General features: G+C 36.9%; 2 protein-coding genes across 9 annotated transcripts in view; both read right to left on the reverse strand.

The window, feature by feature from the left end:
* Positions 1-6,335, reverse strand: part of USP50 (ubiquitin specific peptidase 50) — a 59,564-nt gene extending 53,229 nt beyond the window's left edge. The window contains exons 1-2 of the mRNA XM_036240672.1: positions 6,226-6,335; positions 4,369-4,425 (exon numbers count right to left, since the gene is read on the reverse strand). Of these exons, the coding sequence (XP_036096565.1) occupies positions 4,369-4,425; positions 6,226-6,320 (152 nt within the window). The 5' untranslated portion in view covers positions 6,321-6,335. The remainder of the gene's footprint in view (positions 1-4,368; positions 4,426-6,225) is intronic.
* The window catches only part of TRPM7 (transient receptor potential cation channel subfamily M member 7), a 124,486-nt gene continuing 108,357 nt past the window's right edge, over positions 6,268-22,396 (reverse strand). Inside the window, exons 33-41 of one of the 8 annotated variants that reach the window (XM_036240640.1) lie at positions 20,620-20,645; positions 18,490-18,540; positions 18,345-18,410; positions 17,520-17,803; positions 17,309-17,391; positions 16,940-17,145; positions 12,826-12,877; positions 12,613-12,719; positions 6,268-6,481 (exon numbers count right to left, since the gene is read on the reverse strand). In XM_036240640.1, the coding sequence (XP_036096533.1) occupies positions 6,351-6,481; positions 12,613-12,719; positions 12,826-12,877; positions 16,940-17,145; positions 17,309-17,391; positions 17,520-17,803; positions 18,345-18,410; positions 18,490-18,540; positions 20,620-20,645 (1,006 nt within the window). In that variant the 3' untranslated portion in view covers positions 6,268-6,350. Of the gene's footprint in view, positions 6,482-12,413; positions 12,455-12,612; positions 12,720-12,825; positions 12,878-16,939; positions 17,146-17,308; positions 17,392-17,519; positions 17,804-18,344; positions 18,411-18,489; positions 18,541-20,619; positions 20,646-22,396 lie in introns of those variants that run through there. The other 7 variants (XM_036240602.1, XM_036240630.1, XM_036240622.1 and 4 more) reach the window with 7 other exon arrangements.

The following is a 22,396-nucleotide window of genomic DNA, read 5'->3' on the forward strand; positions in this document are numbered from 1 at the left end:
ATGGGCTGACACTTTAACCACTGAGCCACACTGGCCAGGGCAGCTTTAATTCTCTTGATGTTTTAGTTTTACATCTGTACTTGTGGCTACTTTGTGTGTATGGCTACTTTTTGCATTCTCCCCACCGCCCTGAATTTCACTCTTAAGGGTAACCTAAAAGTGCCTTCAAATGTTGAGAAATTTGGAGCAGACTTGTACAATTTGACACACACTATACACACCTACCTATCTCTTAAGTTAATACTCGTATTTTAACTATACTAAATTAGAAAAGGCTGCAAGATCATAAATTCCTTTACAAAGGGAAAAATCACTCAGAATGTTCTCTATCATGTTCTCCTCTTCACTGGAATATCCAAGAAAAGAAGGGAGCATAGAGACCTATGATATCAGCACCTTTATGTACTTAATACTTAACGCACTGCACCTTCACAACAGTATGAAGTATCATCAGAGCAACTTGCTCAGTTAGCTGGTCACTGGTGGAATAAGTGGCAGAGCAAGAGTCCAAGTCTATTCAGCTCCATTTTGCACTGCGGTGTATTTGCAGCAACTAAAATACTGAAAGGCACATAAGATGTAGAATATATATATATCATCAGCACTTGCTTTTTATTGCCTCATAATATTCTACTGTGTGGACATACCATATTTTTATTTAACCATTCATTCACCTGTGGGACATTAGTTTCTACTTTTTGGCTACCATCAATAATGCTGCTGTGAACACTCATCATGTTCCAGATTTGGTGCAGACATACAAGGTTGGGCCAAAGTAGGTTTATAGATGCAAGCACACAAACAGTTCATTCTTCTATTGTTCTTATTTTAATTTTTTCTATTGATTTTAGAGAGATGAAGGAAGAGGGAGAGATAGAAACACCGATGAGAGAGAACATCAACTGGCTGCCTCCTGTGTGTCCCCCACTGGGAATCAGGCCCACAACCTGGGCATGTGCTCTGACTGGGAATTGAACCAGCAATCTCTTGGTGCATGGGTCGACACTCAACCACTGAGCCATATCGGCCAGGCTAGTCTTCTACTGTTTATTATTATTATTATTTTTTAATCTTCACCCGAGGACATTTTTCGATATTTTGTTCAGATAGAGTGGGAGGGAGAGAGAGAGAGAGAAACATCAATGTGAAAGGGACACATTGAGTGGTTGCCACCCACATGACCCAAGGGCCGGGGACAAACTGCAAGCGAGATACGTGCCCTTAGCGGGAACCGAACCCAGGTCTCTCCAGACTGCAGGCCGCCGCTCTAACTGCTGAGCCAAACCGGCCAGGGCCTAATTATCCTATTGAATGAGAAGCGGTATTTATTTCATTGTAGTTTTGATTTGCATTTCCTTCAATGTTAATAATGCAAAGTGTCTTTTCATGTGTTTTTGGGTCATATGTTAGGTCTTCTTTGGAGAAATGTCTATTCAGATACTTTGCTCAGCTTTAAAATGGATTGTCTTTTGCCCTGGCTGGTTTGGCTCAGCGGTTAGAGCGTCGGCCCCGCGAACCAATGAGTTGCGAGCTCGATTCCCTTCAAGGGCACGTACCTCGGTTGCAGTTCATCCCCGGCACTGGTCAGGTTATGCAGAGGCAAACAGTCGATGTGGCTCTATCGCATCAACGTTTCTGTCTCTTTCTCTCTCCCACTCTGATGATAAATGGAAAAACTTCTCGAGTGAGGAATCATTAAAAAAGGGTTATCTTTTTATTGATAAATTGTAAGTGCTTTAAAAAAGTCCTCTATCAGACATTGCTAATTCTGTGAGTTGTCTTCATTATTGGTTTGCTTTGAAATACAAAATTTAAAAAATTTGATGTTCAATAAGTTCAATTTTTCCTTTGGTTGCTCTTGTTGTTGGTGTCATACCTAAAAAACTATTGCCTAATCCAAGGTCAGAGAGACTTATCCCTATATTTTTCCTAAGAGTTTTATGATTTGGGCTCTTACATTTTTCAATCAGTTTTGAGTTAATTTTTGTATATGGTATGATGTGGGGGTTCAACCTCACTCTTTGCATGTACATATCTAGTTGCCCCAGCACGATTTATTGAAAAGATTATTTTTCCCCACTGAACTGTGTTGGCAGCCTTGTTGAAAATCAATTCACCATACATTTCTGGACTCTTAATTCTGTTTTATTGATCTACATACTGTCACTGTCTTGATTACTGTCACTTTGTATTTTAATAGCCTTTTTAGATAACTAGATATTCTTACTTGAGAAAACACCAGAACTGGACAAGTAGTAGTTTTCTAACAGTAAACTAGTGTAGAATCTATAAACTTTTCCTACTCTGCTAGATCTTTTACTCATGCATCATTTTAAATATCACGCATAGGTCATCTGGAAAATATTGGTTATGTAGATCTTCTAAACATTGGCACATTTCTTTATACACTATCAAAAACAACTGTTGTTAAATCAACAGTGATTTCATCAGAAAAGTATTGGGAAGGTGTCATGCTACTGGTGTTAAGAGGCAAGTTTTCCAAATTACAATTTTCTTTTGAAAGTTCAAATGTTAGCAGTAATAAGTATAGTTACTCTTTTGCCAAATACTCAAGTCTGAATAACCCTGGTTTGCCTGCCAGTCAGAAATCTTTCAAGTAGAAATGACTTTCAATTAAAGGAGTGACTAGTTCAGTTTGCAACTCACACAACTGCATAAGTGCTTTTCTTTGAGACAATCATCCCACTTCATTATGCAACAAAAGTTTTATATGTATTTCTCATTTTGTTTCACAGAGTATTGAAGACAAGGGTCAAGGTTAATTAAAATCAATTTATTACTTCATCAAAGACATTTTATTTTTTTATCCTCATCCGGGGACATTTTTGCATTTATCTTCAGATAGAACAGGAGGGAGAGAAGAAGGGAGGGAGGCGGGGGGGGGGGGGGGGGAGAAAACATCGATGTGAGAGAGACACATCGACTGGTTGCCACCCACACAACCCCAACTGGGGGCAGGGACGAACCACAACCAAGGTACGTGCCCTTAGTAGGAACTGAACCTCAGACTCTCCAGTCTACAGGTTGATGCTCTAACCGCTGAGCCAAACCGGCCAGGGCCATCAAAGACCAACTGTCCCCCCCCACCCCCTTTTAAAGCTATGGTGTTAGGGTGAAGAATATAATTTATAATTTGGTGCTACTGCCTTAATTCATGCTAAGGTATGAGCAGTTTTGCTCATCATAATTTTGTCCCATCAGTAAACTTTCAACCTAGTAAAAAAGGCAAACACTATCTTAGAATTATGAGTTTTGACCTTGTGGGCCCCCTGAAAAGTGTCTTGGGGACCCTCAGGGTCTGTGGTCTGCATCGAAAACCAGTGACCTAATTAATAACTCTAGGCAACGACCATTAAAAAGACAAGCAGACCTGTATTTCTTTTGCTTTTTTTTTTCAATCCTCACCCGAGGATATTTTTTTCCACTTATCTTCAGATAGAATGGGAGAAAGGGAGGGGGAGAAGAAGAGAAGGGGGATGGGAGATATGTGAGAGAGACATACTGCAACCGAGATGCGTGCCTTTGGTGGGCTGATGCTCTAATCACTGAGCAACACCAGCCCGGCCAGACCTGTATTTCTTAATGGAAATATATGCCACCATCAATGTTGCAGTTTGTAAAAAAATAGACTTGAATATGACCAACCCTGTACACGTAATAAGTAGATTATGGTATGTACAGAAAACAAACATGTAAAACACTACCTAAGGGAAATAATCAGCAAAACTCTGAATGTGGGAAGCTTTTAACAAACAAACTGGTTCTTCAAAAAATAAACTGGGGGAAAAGACAGGAGGAGGAACCTATATATTAGAAGAAACTTTAAAGACAAATCAAGCAACTGCAATGTATGAATCTTATGTGGGTCTTGACTCATGCAAATTGTAAAAAAAAAAAAAAATTGAGAATGATTACATTATTTGACAATATTAAGAAACTTAATTTTTTTTTGGTGTAAAAATATTGCAGAGCTTTATACTTTAGAAACATATACTAAGGTATTTATAATGAAAATGAAATTTCCATAACGCAGGATTGCATAGAAATTCCAAGGAAAAAACAAGCACGGTCACACGCAATGGGACAGCAAGTGATTCATCAACGTGGAAAGATCCCAGAGTGCACTTACACACCTAGAGGGTACGATCTACTCCACAGCTTGCTATACGGTGCAGACTATTGCTCCTAGGCTACAAACCTGTACATGTCACTGTACAAAATGCAATCAGGTGACACAAAGAAGATGGATGAGGCTGCTGTCAGCATAGCATGGCAGTTTTATAGCAAACTGTTCTTTTTAAGTAGAAAGAGCACACTCTAAAATAATAACCCTGCCCGCATGCTCACCAAGGTGAAATCATGAACCCCCGGAAGATACTCTGCTTTGAGGAATTTCTGAAGCACCTAAAAGGAAAACATATTCCAAAGAGAGAGGGTCAGAACCTTAGCTTGGGATTTTTCCTAAGAAAAAGCTCACTGATCATCTAACGTTGGATACATTCTGTGGTACTTTTACAACATGTATTTATTAAGCACCTATTTTCTATGATACAAACTCCTGCAAGGCACTAAATGAAATACAAAAATAATTAAGACAGCTCTTCATTGGTAATAGATAATCTAGTTTTGAGACAGACACACAGTGGTTGAAAGGTTTCACCCCAATACATCATATTCCTGAGCACTTAACCCAGTGCTAGTTGTGACAGGTCTAAGGATCTGGGTTCCTCAGAGACAGATGCCTTGTATGAAGCCCAGCTAGGAAACAATCAGAACAGATAAGGTAAATAAGGTAAGTCACAAAAATCCATCCGTAGATGCATTCTTTTCTGAAAAAAATCTCTGCCCCTCTCCTCCAAGTGACAGGGGATAAAAAAGCATAGGTGTACACATGGTTCATTTTAAAAAACGAATACTCTGAAAACAAATTAACACTCTGAAAACAGATAATTTTTCAGAATTAAACTCACTAAACATCTGTAAACAAGAATAAATTTATTTAATTTCTTTTAAAGATTTAATGATATACAAAATGTATATATAGTATAATATCTTTAATACATTTTTCTCCCCATCAATATTAAACACTATTTAAACAGCTTATCTCTCTTTTTGCCTCATCTGTATCTATGAGATACACTACTGAATACAAATAAGATTTACACTGCTCCCTCCCAAATAAAAATTAAAATCAGTACCTAGGAAAACAAACAACAATGGAAAAAAAAATCAAAACATAAAACTTTAGTCAGATGAAAAGTTTTTCTTGTTGTTGAGTATTCAACAACATCTGGGGCAGTTAAATTACATTTTATTAGCATAAAGTTGCATTGCAATCTCCCGACATGATAATACAACTCAACTTCTTAAATAAGTACCACAAACAAAACCCATATTCAGATGGCCCTACACAATTTTAAATATATGCAAGAGTTCATGTTTACATTCTTATTTGATATACTGGTCAAAATAATCTTTGGAAAAATATGTAACTTCCAGGTTGTCAATACAACTACAGATAGGAGAAAAGTTCTTTAACTTTTCTCACAAGGTGACTTCTATTGAACAATCAGTTAAGTTTCTCCTTTGATATATTTATGTTATAAATCTACCATGGCTTGCTTTCTTCTACTTACAATGACTTGATAAACATCTTTTTAAAAATCCACTAATACTTTTGCACAATTGGACTCTAACAAAAAACTGGCTCTATTTTTAAATATGGAGCCTAACCCTGATTCATAAAGTCCCTCTTAGAAAATATTTTTCAGCTCAGGCTTCTTATACATCCCTGTGGATCTAGAACTATAACAAGTTATCACCTTTCCTGTGGCTATCAAGCATCTAGCTGGGAACTAGTGAACATCATCACTGAACACACTACAATACACGGAGGAAGAGGTCTGAACCGCCATTTACCCAAAGGTTGGGTGATTGCTTCATTTCGCTAGCTCAATGGCAGTCAAGCAGCTGCCAATAACATCTGCACTGACACCTAACTTTGGTTAATGGTATTGCACCACATGAGAGTTACTTATCACCCTCTTCAGAACAAAGTCAACTGAAGTCCTCTGCTAAAAAGAGCCCTTTAAAAAGTTACAAATACTAATTCTCCTTTACCTTTAAATTTTAGCAGCTGCTAGCTGTATCCTATAGGTAGTTCCTGACTCACTAGTTTAATCAAGTTTAAGAAAAAGATTTGACCTTTTAACTGTTCCAGAGCTAGCACATTCAATTTGCACATACTTTTCTATATTATCAAACAATTTCCTCCTGAATGAAAAGCGACACAGTAACATTGTTAGGTGTAGGCAAAACCAATGATTCTGTTATAACATCAGACGAATAGAATTAGTTGAATCTGATTCTTTGGCGGAATTTCCAGGCTGAAGAGTCAAATCTGAAGGCTCATCCTGAGGGAATATAATTTTATCAGGTGTATAGTCATTCCTCTTCAAGTCTATATTCACCACCCCAACAAAAGAAAAAAAAAAAAAAAGGGAAAAGTCTTAGAAATGGAATATTAAGAACATTTCTACATCAATTTTCATCTAAACATGCCAGATCTATTTTCTGCTAGGTTGTTATAAATTCAAAAGTCACAAAATTTATACATACAAAATGGAAATCATTGATTCATTTATCAAATAATTACTATGCTCTGACCATGAATCAGTAACTCATCTGAGTATGGAAATATAGCAATGAGCAAGGCAGACAAGGTCCCTGTTCTCGTGGAGTTTATATTCTAGTGGGTAAAGAAAAACAAATAGAAACTTGTAGTAACAAATGCTTTAAAGAAAACAGTGTGATGAGGGCCTGATGAGAGATGGTATAAGTGATTCTTTAAGACAGGGCTGGGCAGAAAAGCCAAAGGAGGTAACATCTGAGCAAAGACTGAATACTGAGAAGTGATAAATCAGAGCTCTAGGAGGAGTGTTCTAGGCAGAGGGAGGTTAACTACAGGCTGTAAGAAGGAAATAAACTTGATGTATTCAAAGAATGGCAAGAAAATAGCATGGCTTCCATGCAGTGAATGAGGGGAAGACTAGTACAAAATGAGATCAAGCAGCAGTTAATGGCCAACGGTTATAAAACTAGTCTATGGATCAAACCTGGTCGGCTATATATATATTTTTTTTGGTTGATCTTAACCCAAGGATATTTTTCCATTGATTTTTAGACAGAGTGGAAAGGAGGGAGAAAGAGAAAAACATCGATGTGAGAGAGACACATTGATTAGTTGCCTCCCGCACGACCCTGACCAGGGCCGGAGATCAAACCTGCAACCCAGGTACATGTGCTTGACCAGGAATCGAACCTGTGACCCTTTGGTCTGCGGGCAGACAACTGTTGAGCCAAACTGGCCATGGCTGGCTGGCTAATTTTTGTAAATAGTTGTATTGGAATGAAGCCATGATCATTTGCTTACAGACCGTGTATGGCTATTTCTGCACTCCAATGTCAGAGCTGGGTAACTGTGACATCAGCCATATGGCCCACAAAGCCTAAAATATTTGCTACCTTACCTTTTACAGTAAAGCTTTCCTGACCCCAGTTTTATGGGATGCAAACTATGATAAGGAGTACAGATTACAATGAAGATCCACTGGAAGGTATTAAGCAGTCTTCAGGGAGAAACATAATTAGATTTGCTTTAAATGCCTATTCTGATTGTCATGTGAAGTCCTGTTAGGGGGCAACTGTCAAGAATCTAGGAAAGAACTGGTAGCAATTGAAGATGAAGAGAAATCTATAATTTCAATAGAGATTTCAGAATTAGAGTAGACAGAATTTGACAGATTGGCTATCAAAGGCGAGAGAAAAAAAGAATTAACTTTTAGGTTTTGAGCCTGAGCAATTGGGTAACGTTAATCAAATGGAGAAGCAGTTTTGTGAGAAAGAGTGGTAAATAAAAGTAAAGAGTTCGGAATGAACATGTTACTTATAAAGATGCTTTAGGGTATACAAATAGAAATGTAGGAAACTGAATATAGAAATAGGAGCTCAAGAAAGAAATTAAGGCTTCAGTTAAATTTGATACTATCAGTATGTAGACTGCATTTATAGCTATGGAGTAGGATGAAATCACGTAAGGAGTTATAGACACATAATACAACAGTTGCAGAACTGAAAAACTGAATGCAGTAATATCAAATTTATAATTTAAACTAACCATAGTCATGCATATACTCTTATACTTTTATCTCTACATAAAATAGAACTGGCATTTAGAACATGAACTGTTAATTAAATAATTCAAGCCCTAATAGTGCTATTAACTAATAAGGTAAGCATGGGCAAATCAGAGTCTCAAGTTCCTGGGGGACAACATAAAAAGGTCTTGCCCTGGCCGGTTTGGCTCGGCGGTTAGAGAGTCAGCCTGCGGTCCAGAGAGACCCGGGTTTGGTTCCCGCTAAGGGCATGTACCTCGGTTGCAGTTTGTCCCCGGCCCTGGTTGGTCGTGCAGGTGGCAGCCACTCGATGTGTCCCTTTCACGTCGATGTTTCTCTCTCTCTCTCTCTCCCTCCGACTCTATCTGAACAAAAAAAATGGAAAAATGTCCTCGGGTGAGGATAAAAAAAAAAAAAAAAAAAAGTCTAAAATTTTTACTGTGTGAACCTGAAAAAAACATACCAAGAGACTGATGAAAAACAAGTATTTGAAGAAGAGCTAAAAGCTCCCCAAATTTTAGGTCATAAATATGCAAATTCAAGAAGCTAAATAAACCTAAAACAGAATAAGCTCACAGAAAGCTATAACTGGCCCTGGCCTGTATTCTCAGTGGTTAGAACATCAGCCAGAGCATTGAGGAGGAGTCACGGGTTCAATCCCTGGTCCCAGTCAGGGCCTGTTCGGAAGGCAACCAATCGACGTGTTTCTCTCTCTTCCCCTCCTCCCTCGTCTACTCTATCTAAAATCAATGAAAAAATATCCTTGGGCAATATTTTTAAATGCTTAAAAAAAAAAAAAAAAGCAGTGTCCACTTAAAATTCTAGATTCAGTGAAAATATCCTACAGGAATGAAGGCAAAAATACATACATTCTTAGATAAGGAAAATAAAAGCAAACCAGTAAAAAAACTAAATGTAAAGACAGAATATTAAAACAAGAGGCGAACCCCATCACCACCAAAAAATAAACCAGACATCAATCAGAAAAAAAACAAACAGCAGTCTAAATCTAACCACATCAACAATTACATTAAATATAAAGGTTGTGAAACACCAATTAAAAGACGGAAATTGTCAGATTTCAAAAAATAGGTTAAATGCAGGACCCAACTATATGCAGTCTATAAGATACTCATTTCAAATATAACTAATATATAGAGGTAAAAGAATGGGAAAAGATATCTGATGATACCACTAATCAAGAGACAGCTAGAGTAGTTATGTTAGTATCAGACACAGTACACTCAAGAACAAGAAAAATTAGCATGGCATTACATAACGATAAAAAGAATCAATTCACCAAGAAGGCAAGAACTGTAAATGTGTATGCACCTAAGAACAAAGTTTCAAAATACACCAAGGGAAAACAGAATAGAATGGCAAAACAGATTAATCCACAATTATACTTAGAGACCTTATTTCTAAGTAATCAATAGAAAACTAAACAGAAAATCAACAAGATATAAAAAATTGGAATACTATAAAAAAACTTCCTTAATTAACATTTAAAAATTTTTTATTGATTGATTTGAGAGAGAGAGAGAGAGATGTACCACTTATTTACGCATTCACTGATTGTTTCTTGTATGTTTCCTGACCAGGGATTGAACCCACAACCTTGGTGTACTGGGACGACGCTCTAACCAACGGAGCTACCTGACCAGGGCTCCTTAATTAACATTTATAGACACACCACCCAACAATAAAATATTCTCTTCAAGTGCATATGCAATGTTCACCAGAGAGGCTATATATGGTTAAAGTTTTTGTTTAATTGAAATCATGTAACGTATATTCTCTTATCATAACGAAATTAAACAAGAACTAAGCCCTGGCTGGTGTGGCTCAGTGGTTGAGTGCCATCCCATGCACGAAGAGGTCATGCGTTCATTCCTGGTCAGGGCCAACCAAGCTTGATCTCCCAGATTGCAGGCTTGATCTCCAGTAGGGGGCATGCAGGAGGGAGCCAATCAATGCTTCTCCCCCCACCCTCTAAAAACCAATAAAAACATGTTGTTGTTGTTGTTTGTAAAAAGAAATAAAAAAATAACAAAGATAATCAGAAAATCTACAAATACTTGAGAATTTAAAGACACTTTAAAGTAATCCATAGGTCAAAAAGGAAATCTCAGGAGAAATAAGAAATATTTTAAAGTAAGTAAAATATACCAAACTTTATAGGATGCAGCTAATACAATGCTTAGAGATAAATTTATAGCACTAAATACTATATTAGAAAACGTCTCAAACCAATAATCCAAGCCAATCTAATCCAAACCAATAATAAAACTTAAACTAGAGAAAAACAAAGTAAACACTGAACAAGGAAAGATGGAAATAATAAGAGAGAATAAATCAACAAAATTGAAAACAGAAAATAGAGTAAAACAATGAAAACAAAAGCTGGTGCTTTGAAATATCAATAAAAGTGATATACCTTAGGCCAGACTGACCAAGGAAAAAAGCATTACCATAATGAAAGAGATAATTCACCACAAACCCTACAGACGTTAAAAAAAAAAAGATATTAGCCCTGGCCGGTTTGGCTCAGCAGTTAGAGCATTAGCCTGTGGTACTGAGAGACCCAGGTTCGGTTTCCGCTAAGGGCATGTAACTCAGTTGCAGTTTGTCCTCAGCCCTGGTTGGTTGTGTGGGTGGCAGCCACTCAATGTGTCCCTTTCACGTCGATGTTTCTCTCTCTCTCTCTCTCTCTCTCTCTCTTTCCTTCCCACTCTATCTGAACAAAGAATAGAAAAATATCCTCGGGTGAGGATTTAAAAAAAAAAAAGATATTAATATAAAAACCTCTATGCTCATACATGTGACAATTTAAATTAAATTAACCAATTCCTTTAAAGACACAAACTACTAAAATTCATTAAAAAAGAAACTGATAACCCCAACAGTCCTACATTTACGAAAAAAATAAAACTTCAGACTGAGATGATTTCACTGGACAATTCTACCAAACACTTAAAGTGGGGACAATATCAATACAATCTAGTCCTCAAAACAGAAGCTGTGTAAACACTTACAACTTATTTTTAAGGTTAGTATTATCCTGATACCAAAACAAGACCAAGAGAGTACAAGAAAAAAAAAAAAGCCATATATCAGTATTTTTCATGAACAGAGATACAAAAATCCTCAAGAAATTTTTAGCAAACTGAATCCAGCAATACATGAAAAAGATAATATATCATGACAAAGTGGAGTGTGTCCTAGGAATGCCAAGACTGGTTCAACATTTCAAAAATCACCCCATGTAATACCACATAATATTAACCAATTAAAGAAGAAAAACCACATGGTTACATAAATATATGCACAAAATTCACTGTATGAATTCAATATACATTCAAGGCAAGCATTTTTAAGAAACAAGGAGTAGAAGAATATGTCTTCAACCTAATAAAGCATATCTACAAAATCCTTACAGCCAACATCATCTCAATGTTTTGTAAAAGACTAAATGCTTTTCCCTTAAGATTAGGAACAAAAGCAAGGTGTCTGTGCTCACTATTCCTATTTAAAAATAAAAGAAATATTGGTTGGAAAGAAAGTAATAAAATTGCATCTACTGTCTACACAGAAAATTCCAAAAAGTTTACACCCCCTTCCCCCAAAACAGAACTAAGTGAATTTAGCAAGGTTGCAGGATTGCAAGATACAAGGTCAGTATACAAAAAAAACAAAAAAGCCTCTATGCTATAGGTATTTTCTGGAGCCATGCACTCTGGCTCCTAAGTCTAAGCTCTTCACTCCTACATTATTGTTTATAATGAAAAATACAGCTCAAGGGTGAATCCCAGGAATCTAATTTTTAAAAAAGTTCCACAGGAAATTCTGATGCACACTAAAAGGTGAGAACCACAGGTTTATGCTATAACCCACAATTCAATAGTAACTTGTAATTCTTCAAATACAAAGATGAAGTTACTATCATGAGAGAATATATCTGTAGTTCCTATTCCTGCTTCATGGAATATTCCTGCCAACTCTGACAGGCTAACTTGAAAGTCTATTCATCCTCAATCTTAGGAAAAGCTGTCAGTTCCCCAGGTAGTATCTCCTGACCTCTATGTTTGTGTTAAGTGATCTGCTTACCTGCTCTATTTTTTCTGCTCGGCATTTATGACAGTCCTATAACTCTGTTAATCCTGTCAATTTTCAAGATTTGACTAAACTCCATTGAGAGGAGGGACCATGTTTGTCTAGTTCCCTATTGTATTGTCAACATCTAGCACAATTCCTGGAAACTAAAAGACACATAAATAAACTGTGTTTTTATAAGTAATGAAAGAAAGCATAGATCCATTTATGAACAACATGTATTTGTGCTTCTGGCCTTATAAAGTATCGTAGTAACAAACTTTACTAGCAATTTATACATTACACTGATTAAGAAAATGTTTACCTGGAAGTTTAAGCTTTCTACAGCAAGAATTACAGTGATGTTTGGCTCTAAAGTTTTTTATTGCATCTTCTCCTAGATTTGCTGGGCCAAAAACCATATCACAGGATCTATAGCATTGGTAGTTTAAATTAAAAAAAACGTTAGTTTATGCAAGCAGAAATATAGGACTTAAAATTATGAAATTGTCTTAATAAAATTATTAAAACTTATTACCTCTTTTCTTCTGCTTTTATCACAGATGGGTCAGTCAAATTTTCACCCACGCCTTTATGTGCATAGGTAAAAAAGATAATTTATTTTATGATTGATGTAAACATTGACATTTGCACAATAAAAAGTCATGAGATTTTATAGCATCAACATTTATATAATATTAAATTATTCAAAAGAGTGTTTTCCTCTCGTGATATTTTATAACTTGATTTATGACTTCATATTGTACCAGGGACACAGCTCCTGCAATGTAACTCAGAGTTAAATGTCAGAGTTGGTAGGTATGCATGTGAGCTCCTGATGGCACCAGCTTCTGATGAAACAGGGTCAAGGTTGCAAGCACATATCTGCTTATGTAAAAAGTCTACACAATCTGCCATCGTTTCATCTCAGTTAGCAAAGAACACCTAGGTTCACAGAAGCATAATCTACAGGCCATTTAAAAAGTTTGGATTTTTAAAAAATCACACACTAACACTCAGAGTGAGGCAAAAGTAGGTCTACAGTTGTTCGCATGGAAAATAACACTATAATAAATAACAATGCAAGAACAAACTGTATTCCGTATTCTCACAACTGTAAACCTACTTTTGCCCCACCCTGTATGAATATATCTTCTTTTTCTTTTATCCTCACCAGAGGACATTTTTGTATCTTCAGATAGAGCAGGAGGGAGAGAGGGAGGAAGAGAGAGAGAGAAACATTGATGTGAGAGAGACATTGAGTGGTTGCCACCCAAATGACCCCAAACAGGGTGGGGACAAACTGCAACTGAGGTATGTGCCCCTAGGGGGGACTGAACTCGGGACTCTCCAGTCCACGAGCTGACGCTCTAACCACTGAGCAAAACCGGCCAGGGCATGAATGTATCTTCTTTAAAAAGATTCAGATATCATGCCCTGGCCGGTTTGGCTCAGCGGTTAGAACGTCGGCCTGCGGTCCAGAGAGACCCGGGTTCGGTTCCCGCTAAGGGCATGTACTTCGGTTGCAGTTTGTCCCCGGCCCTGGTTGGTCGTGCGGGTGGCAGCCACTCGATGTGTCCCTTCACGTCGATGTTTCTCTCTCTCTCTCCCTCCTATTCTATCTGTACAAAAAATGGAAAAATATCCTCGGGTGAGGATTAAAAAGATTCAGATATCATAAAGAATAAAATTGTGAACAAATTCCTTTTCCTCCAGCTCTCCTACCTCTTCATTCAGATAAGTAAATAAAGAACACTAACTGGTCTGGCCAGTGTGGCTCAGTGGTTGAGCATTGACCCATGCACCAAGAGGTTGCCAGTTTAATTCCCAGTCAAGACACATGCCCAGGTTGTGGGCCAAATCCCCATTGGGGGGCATGCAGGAGGCGGGCAATGTTCTCTCTCATTGATGTTCTCTCTCTCTCTCTCCCTCTCACTTTCTTTCTCTAAAATCAATAAAGAAAAAAAAAACTTAAAAAAAAAGAGAACCCAACTGACATGTATAATCACAAATATTTAACACATTAGAATAAAATCTAATAAAATGGTTACATTTCACAATTTTTAAAAAGCCAGAATTAAAACATGATACTACTTTCTACTCATCAAACTGGCAAAAATTAAGAATATTCAGTCCTGGAGAAATTGAGGCGAAACAGGCATTCACGCACAGTGTTTAATATAAATTCCTCCAACCTTTGGAAAGTAACCTGGCAGTACCTATTAAAACAGGACTTATCTCTTCTTGCAAAGACAATTCAGGAATCTACTTTATGGAAATAAAAGTAGCAGTACAGAAGTATGTTTGTTATAGCCTTGTTTGTAATAGCTCTCAAAACCCCCAAATCAAAACAGAACTAAAAATAGGGTAAATGTTTCTCAATAGAGGATATAAATCATACTATACATACTAGAGACTATCATGCAGCTATTAAAAGGAATAATTTAAAAAAAAACCAATTTCTTAGCTCCCTCCCAAAATTCTCTCTCTCTTTCTCTCACACCCACATACACCATGTTTCTAGTTGAAAAATCACAACACAGCCCTGGCCAGTTTGGCTCAGCAGTCCAGAGAGACCCAGGTTCGGTTCTCACTAAGGGCGTGTGCCTCGGTTGCAGTTTGTCCCCGGCCCTGGTTGGATTGTGTGGGTAGCAGCCACTCGATGTGTCCCTTTCACATCGATGTTTCTCTCCCTCTCTCTTCGTCTCTCTCCCTCCCACTCTATCTGAATAAAAAAATGGAAAAATGTCCTCAGGTGAGGATTAAAAAAAAAAATTCACAAAACAAAATGATTAAAAATAAGAAAAATAGCACCTCCATTTGTGTATTTGTCTTCACACGAAAAAAAAACCAGTAAAGAAGAGAATACTTTGTTCTTTATATTTTTCTACATTGTTTAACTTATTTGTAGTAATCATTTAAAATATTTCTGAGCCCTGGCTGGTTTGGTTCAGCGGTTAGAGCGTCGGCCTGTGGTCCAGAGAGACCCAGGTTCGGTTCCCGCTAAGGGTGCGTACCTCAGTTGCGGTTTATCCCTGGCTCCGGTTGGTTGTGCGGGTGGCAGCCACTCGATGTGTCCCTTTCACATCGATGTTTCTCTCTCTCTCTCTTCCCCATTGTCCCTCCCACTCTATCTGAACAAAAAACGGAAAAATGTCCTTTGGTGAGGATAAAAAATATATATATATTTCTGAGAAAAAAGCTCCATGAACACATTAAGTATGTAGAGAACATCACAACCACTTCAATTACTGAACATAATTGACATGTTTTTAACTAATAGTTCAGACAAAATCTGTTTAGCCTTACTTCCTATATATTTGGAGACAATTAAATGATAATTCTTTAAGAATATACTTTAAGATCCTTCCCACTTAACTGGATTGGCCTTTCTAATAATATTCACCAGATTTTCACTATATATACACCATTTAATCATTTATGTAAAATGACTGAAAAAAAGAATAGTCATTTACACAGATTTTCTTTCTTGAGCCTAATCAATACCAACTGTTTGCTTTACAACAAATACTTTATATTTGTATCTATATAATGAAAGAAGTCATCAAGTGATAAACATTCTAAGCAAATGTTCTTATGTGACTTTGAAATCTGGTCTGTTAACATATGAAATTAAGACTGCTCTTTATGGGAAAAATTATGAAAGCTATCATCCCAGCAGAGCTAGCAACTTGCTCAATTTTACTTTCCTCTGGCCCTGCCATGGAGCTGCACTGACATGATGCTAAGCAAATCTACCCTCTCCCAGTCACAATTTCTTTCTTTTTTTCTTTTACATGAGACACACACTGTCTACCAAGACGGCTGTGATCAGTTTTTCCCTCCTTTGTAACATGCTACTCCACCTACCAAGTGCTGAAATCTATTCCCTACCTTTGGAATCTGGGCTGTTCTTATTACTTGCCCTGACCGGTACAATGTGGCAGAAAGGATCTGGGTTAGTTCTGGGCCTAGCTCTAAGAGTTTCTGCTTTCTTTCTGGAAGAAGAGAGTTACCATTTAAGAAGTCTAGCTGCCCGAAACTCCAATGCTATAAAAAAGCAAAAGTTAGCTAGTCACTTGGTGGAGACCTGAGGAATTCAGCTGTCACTGAACAGAGAACTCAAACATTCGACTCCAGTCAAGCTGTGCAAGCTAGTATCCAGCCGTTCAAACTCTCCGAGGGAACAGCAGAGATAAACAATCCCCACTGTGCCTCATCCAAATTCCCCAACCAAAGAAATACAAGCAAATAAAATTATTGTTTTAATCCACTAAACATTTAGGTAGTTTAGTTCAGTGAGATCAAACAAACACCAGGAACAACAGAGATACTTATTAGTGTTTTAAAGAAACAGTCTTTATACTTTAAAAAGACTAAGGCTACACATGTAAGAGTAGAACAGGGTATTTTTGCTTATCAAAACATCTGTATTACCTAAAGAACAATTAAGACAGCCATATCCCATGATTCAGGGCCCTGATGATTATGTTATGGCTATTATTGACTTACTTTTAAAATAAAGTAAGTTAATTATGGCCTAAGATTTTACCTATCTATAAATTAGCGGATTTCTGTACATTATTCATAACACATGAAGAGGTGAGAACCTACTGTACAATTTCACATTAGCAATATTTTAATAAATTTACCTTGCAAATCAAGTACCAGTAATTCCCCTCTTGTATATTCATAGGTCCAGTGGCTAAAGGCTAGCATGATCTCTTCCAGTGTATTAGTTGGAATAATCTCATCACCATTATTATTGTTGTATTTTCTAAATTCTCCAGTCATACATTCTTCCACAGCAAACCACTGTCCTGCTGAATGGCAATACAGCAGGAAAACTTCAAGGAACCTTATGAAAAATGATTATAGATATTACTACCAGATACGGTAATAACACTCTAATTGATCTTTAAAAAGGAGTAAATAATTACATATTCAACATCAATAATAAGGTCAAAAGAGAATTTTATACACCTAACACTAACAGATCCCAGAAAAATTTAAAGATTTACCTTGGAGAATATGGTATGGATTTGGGTTTCATTTGGTTGAAGGCAAATGTGAGTTTTTGTGCTGCTCTCTGTTGCTGAATTTCCTACAGAACAGAAAAAACAAACCCTTGTTCAACATTAAAACTAAGATTTTATTTGGTTTATTATATTTTAGAAGTGAAAACATGAAGCTTAAATAATATCCCACTGTTATGCGTTCATTAGCACTTACTCTGAGACAGAGATGCAGAACTGTATCTTCTTTGTAAATACTTGACCATGTGTTAACCACCTCAGGAAGAAAAGATTTGATAATATAGAGATGCCCTGATTTGAGGATATCATGTTCTGACCAGGTACACTGTACTTTGACAGCTCTCCGCAAACCTCCTCCCATCTCCTCTTTACTTAAAAACTCTATTTTGGCACAGAGGCCTAACTGTGACCAAGAAGACATGCTGTTATTCAATATGCTGGGCGAACTCTCTTCCAAGCGATACACTGTGACAGGCTCACCTGTAACATGAATGAATACAGTTTAAGGTCAAATTATGACATTTTGAAAAAGACAATGTAGAATAAAAACTGAAAGGTATCTTTGATTAAGATTAAGTAAGAAACAGAAGAAATAAGTCAAGCTGTAGTTTTATAAAAGTAGTTAAAGGGCAACAAATGACCATAATCGAGTTTTTAAAACTGTAATAATTTTCACACAAAAAAACTTTTAGAAAGCAGGTAGAAGTCTCTGTTCCACAAACTCTGCAAAGTCTATTTATCTACGCCTTCACTACTAGACATTGGCTTACGAGTTTTTCTGAATTGGAGTACAGCACTGCTTTTGGATATGCAAGATACAGAGAAATTCAATACTTTTGATACTTCCCTTTTCTATTTAAACATTCCTGACTCTTGTAGTAGTCAGGCTAATTAAACTTCTATGAAATCAACATTCTTAATGTGATTCTTCTGCCAGCACCCATGTTTTATAGTATAGCTAAAAATCATATATTAATAAATGGTTTATTTTCTCTTTTATTTCTTTACTTTTTAGATTTACCTCTTGGAGGCACAGGTGTAAATGGAATGCTCTGAGATAATCTCATCAAGTTATTTCTTTCCACAGCTGCATAAAAATGAGAGAGAAATAATGAAATCCCTAAAAGTTAAAAATACTATTAAATTTTGTTTTTAATATTACCAACCTGAGTAATAGTAATTTGTATCCATAACTGCCTTAAATGGAGAAGCGAGACCTAAAATACCAAGTGAACAAATAAGCCCCTTTTAATGCAACATAAATTTTTGCCCAGACATTCTCATATAATCATCCTAAGTTTCCTTCATGTAAGCTCTCTCTTCACAAAAAAACCAGAAAAAAACCATAAAACATGTCCATCATGTGCCATATTACCCTATTTCATTATGCCAGATGAGTGTTAAGTGTGCACTCAAGACACCTGGAAGGGAAAAAGCACATGTTTCACACTCTCTTGTCATAAATGCATGTTTCCTATACCCCCTACTCAAAAAGAGAAATATCTTTTAGTTTTGGACCTTTGGGAGCTGAGGCCTGTAGTCATGTAACTATATTAGTGGGATGACCATGAAAAGATGAACTTCTGGAATATGAAACATGAAAAAAGCCCCTCCTCCATCTCTAAATATAACTGAGGAATTTACTTTCTTTTTTTTTTAATCCTCACCCGAGGACATTTTTCCATTTTATGTTCAAGTAGAGTGGGAGGGAGAGAGAGGAAGAGAGAGAGAGAGAAAGAAACATCTACGTGAAAGGGACATATCGAGTGGCTCCCACCCGCACAACCAACCAGGGCCAGGGACAAACTGCAACCAAGGTACGCCCCCCTAGCGGGAACCGAACCCAGGTCTCTCTGGACCGCAGGCCGATGCTCTAACCGTTGAGCCAAACCGGCCAGGGTGAGGACTTTACTTTTTAACTGGAGTGAGAAAGATGAAAAATAAGTAAAATATGCTATGTGTTAAGCATCTAGAATATAAAGTATCTGTCATGCAGAAGGAAGTTAGTCAAAAGTTTTAATACTGTGTGATAAGTATAAAGTATATGTATACACACACATACAATAAGATTATAGAGGAGAGGGTACCAAATGCCTCCTAGTTGAAGAGAGGTTGAAGGCTGATAAAAGAATCACCTGTGGGGCTTTTTCAACATACACCTATCCAGATCTCACTTCAAATTAGTCTAAGTCTGTAGGTATGTATCCTCATACAAATGACCCCCTACAAGCAATGGGATATGCAACCAAGATTGCAAATTAAAGAGCAAGACTACAGGCATACCTGTAGAAGGTAAAGCTAAAGAAGCAAGGAATACCAAATTATTAAGAGCCAAATATGCCATGCTAAGAAAGGATACTGGGTTTTGTGCAATGACAGTGGGGAAAATGTAAAGCAGAGGAGTGACAAGATCAGATCTTTTAGAAGAATCATCTTGATGGCAGAATAGAAGGTAGACTAGAAGGGAGGACAAATGGCACAACCACTTTGGAAACCTATTTGGCAGTAAGTACTAAATGTGAACATATGCATATCCTCCTACCTAGCAATTCTGCTCCTAGGTTTACTTCCCAAACAACATGAACAAGAATGCTCCTAACAGCACTATTCATAATAGCCACACAATGGAAGCTACTGAAATGCCCATCAAATAGTAGTATAAGTAAGTAAATTCAGTATTTCCATACAAGGAAATTGTGTATAGTAGTGAGAATACATAAACTACCACTATACAAAGCCAATACCGATGACTCTCATAAAACATGTTAGGAGGAAGTCAGACATATTGTATTACAAGAGTACATATTGTATGATTCCATTTATATACCTACCACACACACGTGAACTAATCTACTGTGTTATTTGGGGGCAGAGGTTCTAACAAGAGGATACAAGGAGCTGGAACATTGGCAATATTCTGTTTTGGGATCTGGGGGCCAATTACATGGAGACTTACCTGTACTTTTCTGTATACATATTATATACTTCAATAAAAGGTTTAAAAATGATGAAGTTCTAAACTGAAAGCTGCAGAATGTACAGTGGAAGGTGAATTCTAGAGATATTTAGGAGGCAACTACAACAGGACTTTGTGAGTGCAAGGTCAAGGGGGTCAAGAATAGCTCCCACTCAGGTTTTACCCAGCTAACTGAAACAGCACCATCATTCACTAAAAACAGAAATATAAAAAGAGGAGCAGGCTGGGTCACAGGGATGAAGGGGGAAAGGTGGTAGTTTGCTATAATAAATCATATATGACCACTTTTTTCCACATTAAATATACCACAAGGACTCACCATTTAATGTTCCTTCTTCAGATGATCTAAAGAAACACCAGAAAATGTACTGTTATGTCACAACTTTACTTGCCATTTCCCTTAAGATAATGCCAAATTCATACACAAACATATATATATCCATATGCATATAACTTTATCAACACCCTGTACCTCCAATTTATGCCTATATAAATATTAGTAGTAGTCTGGTGCCAAACTGATAGTTCAACACTAACAGAGTACAATATTCCATGATGTCTCTATTTGTGGAGATTCCAATATAACAATGCCTTTGTAGGATTCTAAAAATACTTCCAATAGAGTAGATGAGCAAAGAACTGAGAGAAAAGAAAATAGATGTCATTTTGCAAAACTTAATTTCTAATGCTGAGCAAAATTTTCCAATATTGAATGTATTATTCATATCAATGTATACTGGTACCACGTGCGGTGGTTCTATTAATCTCATGATTCCAGTGCAAATTAGAGAAACAGACGTAAAGGAGAGTGAAATGGAAATAAAGAAAAATGGGTAAGAGGCTTAGCTCTCCCATTATACAGCTATGTGCCTTGCGGAAGACCAAAAGAACTAGACCAGAAAGGACCTCTGGAGTAAAAAACCTTTGCAGTTTCTTTCCAGTTATTATAGTCTATCTGATCCTGATTATTTCTTCTTGATTTTCACCACAAGAACATAAAAATTTTTTATAAGTATTTCGACCCTAGCATCATTCTTTGCTGCTGATAAACCCCTCTTTTCTCAGCACCCAAATAATGCTGACTATCTCTGCCTTTCTGGGTACTTCTAAGGGTCAACATCTGTAAGACAATGTTCTCTTGTTAGCTAAATCAAAATCAACTTTGCTCTTGCCAGTGTGGCTCAGGTGGTTGGAGTGTCATCCCATATACTGAAAGGTTGTGGGTTCAATTCCCCATCAGAGCACATACCTAGGTTGCAGGTTCAATCCCCAGTTGGGGCACATATGGAAGGCGACCAATCAACGTTCTCTCACAATGATGTTTCTGTTTCTCTCTCCTCACCCAAAATCAATAAGCATATACTTAGGTGAGGGTTAAAAATAATAACAAATCAACTTTAAGTACCTATTCTATATTTATATTCCATGCTTTTATTTATAAAAGAGTATTCTCTGAGGAGGTCTGCTATAGATTGGTTTTCCAAATGCCATTCAGGGCCAGGGTACCCAAAGATTTTCAACAACTGCATATCCATGTGGCATTTGGTTTATTTTCTTTTGTATATATTCACATCTTTTTCTGATGCACAGAAGGAAATGGGGAAAACACTGTGGAATATATGGTAATTTCTATCAAATTGGTTTCCCTTCTCAAGTAGTCCATATCAGAGTGTAACTCTACCATACTTCCAGTATCAAACTGATGTTAAAAGGCTTTTAAAAATGTTCCTTGGAATCCTAAAATACTAATTCCCAGGCTGGAAACACAGAAATTATCTTTGAGTCTTCTTTATCTCTATGTTTAATCTGTACTAAATTTTTTTACTTTCTGGGGATGATTGCTTGTCAGATTGCCTTCTGTTTCTATTATTGGTTCTGGATTGCCATCAGTTTTCGAGTGGATCTCCCTGGATGGAAGCTTTCTAATGCACACTGTGTATTGAAGTGCTTCCCAAAACCAGTGCAAGGTTTGTTGATTAAAACGATAGGCAGAATAATTATGCAAATACAAAAACTAAAGTCCCAAACTAGGTCTTTGAATAAATGTATTCAAGATTAAGTTGAAAACGAAATAAAATCATAATTCTATCATAAGA

The sequence above is a fragment of the Molossus molossus genome, unplaced genomic scaffold (assembly GCF_014108415.1).
Source record: "Molossus molossus isolate mMolMol1 unplaced genomic scaffold, mMolMol1.p scaffold_m16_p_1, whole genome shotgun sequence".
NCBI classification, from domain to species: Eukaryota; Metazoa; Chordata; class Mammalia; order Chiroptera; family Molossidae; genus Molossus; species Molossus molossus.